Source organism: Choloepus didactylus, chromosome 3 (assembly GCF_015220235.1).
Source record: "Choloepus didactylus isolate mChoDid1 chromosome 3, mChoDid1.pri, whole genome shotgun sequence".
NCBI lineage: Eukaryota > Metazoa > Chordata > Mammalia > Pilosa > Megalonychidae > Choloepus > Choloepus didactylus.
The window spans coordinates 183,967,452-183,974,761 of NC_051309.1; the positions used below are offsets into that span (position 1 = coordinate 183,967,452).

General features: G+C 39.5%; 1 protein-coding gene across 1 annotated transcript; it reads left to right on the forward strand.

The window, feature by feature from the left end:
• Positions 1 to 5,177: 5,177 nt before the first annotated feature.
• On the forward strand, positions 5,178 to 5,765 carry LOC119530588 (kinetochore protein Spc25-like). Its single transcript, XM_037831513.1, has one exon. It carries the CDS (start codon positions 5,178 to 5,180, stop codon positions 5,763 to 5,765), a length of 588 nt encoding a protein of 195 aa, XP_037687441.1.
• Positions 5,766 to 7,310: the final 1,545 nt, after the last annotated feature.

Consider the following 7,310-nt stretch of genomic DNA (forward strand, 5'->3'; position numbering starts at 1 on the left):
GTTTTCCCCAACAATTTCTTTGAATATTCTTCCTAGACCTTTACCCTTTTCTTCCCCTTCTGGGACACCAATGAGTCTTATATTTGGATGTTTCATATTATCTATCATATCCCTGAGGTCCATTTCAATTTTTTCAATTTTTTTCCCCATTCTTTCTTTTATGCTTTCATTTTCCATTCTGTCATCTTCCAGGTCACTGATTCGTTGTTCAACTTCCTCTAGTCTTGTACTATGAGTGTCCAGAATCTTTTTAATTTGGTCAACAGTTTCTTTAATTTCCATAAGATCATCCATTTTTTTATTTAGTCTTGCAATGTCTTCTTTATGCTCTTCTAGGGTCTTCTTGATTTCCTTTATCTCCCGTACTATGGTCTCATTGTTCATCTTTAGTTCTTTGAGTAGCTGCTCTAGGTTCTGTGTCTCTTCTGGTCTTTTGATTTGGGTGCTTGGGCTTGGGTTATCATATCGTCTGGTTTTTTCATATGCTTTATAATTTTCTGTTGTTTTTGGCCTCGTGGCATTTGCTGAACTTGATAGGGTTCTTTTAGGATTTGTAGACCAATTGAAGTCCTTATCTCTAATTTATCAGATCTACAGTTTCGTGGAGTACACTTTCTCTAACTAACCAGCAGGTGGCGCCCACGAGCCACCTGTTCTCCACAAGCCAGTTCTCCCCTGCTTAGCCTTTCTGGTGAGTGGGGGAGTGAGTCTTGTGGGGTCCAATTGGTGTACCAAGCTTGCGTGTGTAGTTGGTGTTGCCTGCCCTGTATATGGGGCGTGTTTCTGGGCAGTCAGGGAGGAGGGGGTGGCTCTAACAATCAAATCTCCCTGGTGATCCTAGAGTTTTAAAGCTGCTGCAATAGTCTAATCCTTCAGTTCAGTCCTGCCACTGACCCACAAGTCCTTGGTATTGGCGTATGGGTCCAGAGACTTGCAAGTGGGCCCCTCTTCCAGGCCGTGCACCCCGGGTCCTCTGTTGAGGGATGACTGTGCTATGTCACAGGTGAGTGCCGTCCCCCCAGGGCAGTTCTGGGCTGCTGGGCTGTGTAGGGAGGCTCCCAGTCTGCTGAAATGATGGCTGAATGGGGCTTTGTTAATTCACACTGCTCTACCTTCCCAACTCTGGGACAATCAGCTGAGGTTGCAGGGAAGGCTAATGTCCACGCCAGTTTTGTGGTGTGTGCCTGTTATTTGAAGCACTTCCGTCACACTGGGTTGTCTGGGGCAGTTCTGGGCTATGGGGCTGGCGATGGGCAGGAGTGTTTCCTGTCCACCAGGATGATGGCTGTGAGCGGACACCCCCCTTTTCTTGGGAAGTTGTGGTGTTTAGTGAATTTTCTCAGCCACTGGATTATTGCGTTTTGTCTCAGAGCTCTCCTAGTTCTGCTCTTGACTTGACCTGCCCAAACAGTAAGTCTTTGAAGCTTTCTGTATTGGCTTCTTAGAGTAATTGTTTTAGAAAAAGAAAAAAGGATTAAAAAAAAAAAAAGAAAAAAAAACGGGCCCTCCTCAGAGATCTAATGGGTTATTGAAATGCTAAGAGACAAAGCAACCAGGGCCATTAAGGAAAGGTCCACAGGGCAGAGAGATCAGCTTTTCTTCGGGATTTGCATATGCGCCTCAGGGCCCTTCCCCTTTCTATGTTCACCAGAACTCCAAAAATCCTCCGCTTTTATTTTGGAGATTTTCGTGTTGTTTTTTGTCTATGCCTGTCTCCTCTCTGCTGGGCTGGCTGCTCTCAGATTCTCTGGTGTCTGGTCTCAGTCTATCTATGGTTGGATTTTGGATCAGTAGAATGAGTTTCCAATAAGGGCTGCCACTGCACTTCTCCCTTCTCCTTCCTGGAGCTGACAGCCCCTCCTCCCATGGGACTGAGCCTGGCAGGGAGGGGCGCGGGTCCCCTGGCCGCAAAAACTTACAGATTTCGCTGATCTCAGCAGTTCCACGTTTTCATGAGTGTTGTATGAAGTATGCCCAAAGTCAGATTGCTCTGTGGTGTCCAGTCCACGCAGTTCCTGGCTTTCTACCTACTTTCCTGGAGGAGTAACTAAAACATACAGCTCACCAGTCTACCATCTTGCCCCGCCTCCAATCACCTCACTTTTGTATTTACCACTTACATCTTTGTACCATAGATTTATCATTTTTTATGTGTTAACATTTTAGCATCTGTAGGAAGTAAGAAGTGGAGTTACATAATAAATAATACTTTACAATACTGAAATTTATAATTATCCAAATGATTACCTTTACCAGAGGTCTTTATTTCTTTATGCCATTTTGAACCACTGTCTATAGAGTGTCCTTTCCTTTCAGTTTGAAGAAATCTCTTTACCAATGCTTGTAGGGAAGGTCTGGTGGTGATGAAATCCTTCAGGTTTTGTTCATCTGGGAATGTTTTAATCTCCCCCTATTTGAAAGAAAGTCTCGCTGGATATAAAATTTCTGCTTGGCAGTTTTCTTTCAGCATTTAAGTATTTCAACCTACTGTGTTTTTGCCTCCCTGGTTTCTGGGGAGAAATCAGTACTATAAACAATTGGGACTACTTTGTAACATAACATGTCTCTTCTCTTGCAGCTGTCAAAGCTCTCACCTTGTCCTTTATATTTGATAGTGTGATCAACATATGACAGGGTGTGTTTTATGTTTATACTATTTGGTGTTCTCTGGGCTTCTTGGATGTGCATATTCATGTGTTTTGATAAGTTTGGGAAGTTCTCTGTCATTATTTCTTTGACTATTCCTTCTGCCCCTCTCTTTCTTCTCCTACGATTCTGATAATGCACATATTGGTATACTTTGTGTCCCAGGGCTGTCTTAGGCTATCTTTGCCTTTTATAATTCTTTTTTTTCCCTGCTCCTCAGCCTCACTCATTAAAAGTTTTTCTTTTTTTCTTTTTTTTTTTTTTTTTGAGTTCAGTGATTCTTTCTTTTGCCAGCTCCAATCCACTGTTGAAACCCTCCTGGGAATTTTTCATTTCAGTTACTGTGGTATTCAACTCCAATAGTTCTGTTTGGTTCCCTTTAAATGTTTTTAACTCTTTACTAAGATTCTCATACTGTTCATTCATTGTTTTCCTGATATCATTCAGTTCTTCCTCTGTATTTTCCTTCATCTCCTGAACATTTTTAAATTCAATTTTATTGAGGTATATTCATATATCATATAATCATCCATGGTGTACAATCAATTGTTCACAGTACCATTATATAGCTGTGCATTCATGACCACAATCAATTTTTGAACATTTTCGTTACCACACACAAAGAGGAATAAGAATAAAAGTTAAAAAAGAACACCCAAAACATCCCATACCTCCATTTCTCCCTATTATTCATTTACTTTTTGTCCTCATTTTTCTATTCATCTGTCCATACACTGTATAAAGGGAGTGAGAGCCACAAAGTTTTTACAATCACACGGTCACACAGTGTAAGCTATATAGTTATACATTCATCTTCAAGAATCAAGGCTACTGGGTTGCAGTTCAACAGTTTCAGGTATTTCCTTCTAGCTATTCCAATACACTAAAAACTAAAAAGGGATATCCATAAAATACATAAGAAAAACCTCCAGAATGACCTCTTGACTCCATTTGAGATCTCTCAGCAACTGAAACTTTGTTTCCTTTCTCTTCCCCCTTTTGGTCCAAGACTTTCTCAATCCTATGATGCTAGGGCCAAGCTTATCCCCAGGACTCATATCCCACATTGCCAGGGAGATTTATACCCCTGGGAGTCATGTCCAACATAGGGGGGAAGGCAGTGAGTTTACCTGCAGAATAGGCTTAGAAAGAAAGGCCACATCCGAGCAACAAAAGAGGTTCTCTTAGGGTGACTCAGGCACAATTTTAAGTTGGCTTAGCCTCTTCTTTGCAGTAACAAGCTTCATAAGGGCAACCCCCAAGATCAAGGGCTCAGCTTTCTAAATTGGTAGTCCCCAATGTTTGTGAGAGTATCAATTCCCCAGGTGGGGAAATTTAATGTTCCCACATTTTCCCCCAGTTGCTCAAGGGGGCTTTGCAAATACATCTTTATTCTCTGCCCGAATTAAGCTGGGATGCACTGGGGCTTCACACTAACCTGTAAAAACAAACCAGATTTCACTCCCTATTCAGCATTCCATGTAATTATGCTGTTTGAATAAACTGACCATACAAGTTAAATTACGTAGCGTGTCACAAACAATATAGATTTGCACCTAATAAACATCTCTTTTGGTCTCACACAAAGTTTTAAAAACACTGTCAATATTGTCCTTTATCCTCTAGTCTAATTTACGTTAGTCATAAACAAGGCTGTTTCATTCCTATCTCTAAGTCTGATCTCTTTTGTCAGACTCCTTAACATTCGCTGTATGGGGTAATGCTGACATTCATAGCTGCTGGACTCTGGCTCTGAATCTCAGGTGTCACACAGATACCCAAAGTTCCAGTAACCAACCAAATTATACACAAAGAGCTCAGCATCTCACAATTTAGAAATAACCATTACAACTCAGAAATAGTTGTAACTGCTGTAAGAGTTTACCACCTCGGAACCTTTACAATAAGCCTTTCCCTGATAACCTGTGCCCTCAGACTCAATTCTTGGAGCGTTGCATATTATAGTCAGTCCATATTAGTGAGATATTGTAAAGTTTTTCTTTTCATTTATTGGTTTATTTCATTCAACATACTGTCCTCAAGGTCCAGTTACCTTACAACTTCACTCCTTGTGGCAGCTCAATATTCCATTGTGTGTATACACCACAGTTCACCATTCTGCTCATCAGTCTGTACACTCTTAGGCCACCTCCATCCACTGCAAACTGTGAATACTGACACCATAAACCCCACTGTACAAATGCCCATTCATGGCCCTCTTTTCAGTTCTTCCAAATATATACCCAATAACCGAGCTGCAGGACCATATGGCAACCCCATGCTTAGCTTTCTGTGGAACAACCACACTGCCCTCCAAATGGGCTGCACCATGCTACTTCCCCACCAACAGTGAATAGGTACACTTCTCTCTCCACATTTTCTCTAGCACTCGTATCCCTTGGTTTATTTTTTAAACAGTTTTATTCACACACCATACATTCCATCCTAAATAAACAATGGTCAGGTGATCCTGATTCCGTGTGAGAAAGGCGGCAGGGCTCAGGCCTGCCCGCGAAGCATTGTCTTCAATAATGATAGAGGTCGAACTGGCACTATTTGATAAAAGCATAAATGAATTTTGGAATAAATTCAAAAGTGCTGTCAGTGACACCTCCTGTCAGATGGTGGGGCTAAGAGATACCTACAAGGACTCTATTAAAGCATTTGCAGAAAAGTTGTCTATGAAGTTAAAGGAAGAAGACCGAATGGTTGAGATGTTTCTGGAATATCAAAATCAGATCTGCCAGCAGAATCAGTGCATTCAGAAAAAAAAAGATAACTTGTTAAAGTTGATTGCTGAAGTAAAATGCAAAAAGCAAGAAATGGAAATATTGACTGCAAATATCCAGGATCTTAAAGAAGAATATGCAAAGAAGAAGGAAACTATTTCCACTGCTAACAAAGCTAATGAAGAGAGGTTGAAAAGGCTGCAGAAATCTGCAGACTTATATAAAGATCGACTTGGACTAGAAATTCGAAAAATTTATGGTGATAAATTACAGTTTATATTCACTAATATTGATCCTAAGCATCCTGAGAATCCATATATGTTTTCTCTGTGCCTGAATGAAGCAAGGGACTACGAAGGTATAGCCCAATATCTCTTAACTGGTATTTAAGATTTTGCATCCCAAACTGTTATTTGAATCAGAATATGAAGATGAAGGAAAGTAATATTCCCACAGGCTATTGTTTTCTTTTTCAGTCTGGCATCTTGGGATATTGTCTTTTTCTTTTTTTTTTTTCATTGGGATTGTTCACATACCATACAATTATCCAAAGATCCAAAGTGTATAGTTGCTTGCCCCCAGTACCATCGTATGGCTGTGCATCCATCACCACAATTTATTTTTTTTTCAATTTTTAGAACATTTTCATTACTCCAGAAAAGAATTAAAGACAAAAAAAGGAAACTCAAATCCTCCCATACCCCACCCACCCCCCCTCCATTATTGATTCATAGTATTGGTATAGTACATTTGTTACTGTTCATGAAAGAACATTAAAATACTACTAACTGTAGTATATAGTTTGTAATAGGTATATTTTTTTCCCTATATGCCCCTCTATTGTTAACTTCTAGTAATAGTGTCATACATTTGTTCTGATTCATGAAAGAGATTCCTAATATTTGTACAGTTAATCACAGACATTGCCCACAAGATTCACAGTTTTATACATTCACATCTTTTAACCTCCAACTTTGCTTCTGGTGACATGCGTGACCCTGAGCTTACCCTTTCCATCACATTCACACACCATTCAGTACTGTTAGTTATTCTCACAACATGCTACCATCATCTCTGTCCATTTCCAAACATTTAAGTTCAACCTAGTTGAACATTCTGCTCATAATAAGCAACCGCTCCCCATTCTTTAGCCTCATTCAATATCCTGGTAACTTATATTTCATGCCTATGAGTTTACATATTATAATTAGTTCATATCAGTGAGACCCTGCAATATTTGTCCTTATGTGTCTGACTTATTTTACTCAATATAGTGCCCTCAAGATTTGTCAACCCATTTTTTTTAAGACAGTTTTGTTCACAGACCATACCTTCCATCCTAAGTAAACAATCGATGGTTCCCTGTATAATCACGTATTTATGTATTCACCACCATCACCACTATCTATATAAGGACATCTCCATTTCTTCCGCAAAGAAGGAGGAAGAGTCAAAGAAGGTAGAGAGACAAAAGAAAAAGAAAACAGAAAGAGGAAAAAGAAAACAAACACGACGGCTAAGAAGCAACAAAAGGAAAGATAGCATTTAAGTAAAGTAGAATAAAGAGTCAGACAACATCACCAATGCCAAGAGTCCCATACCCCTTCCTTATGTCCCCCTCTTATATGCATTTAGCTTTGGTATATTGCCTTTGTTACATTAAAGGAAGCATAATACGATGTTTCTGTTAATTATAAAAACAAAACAAAACAAAAACAATGGTTCCCTGTATAATCACAGTTGTACAGTCACCATCAATATCTATAAAAAAAAAAAAAGAAAGAAAGAAAGAAAAAGAAAAAGAAAATGACAACTAAAAAGCAACAAAAGAAAAAATAAAATTATAACAAAATACAATACAAAAGTCAGACACCACCACCAATGCCAAGAAAGCCATGTAACTCTCTTATATCCCCCTTTTATAGACATTTAGCT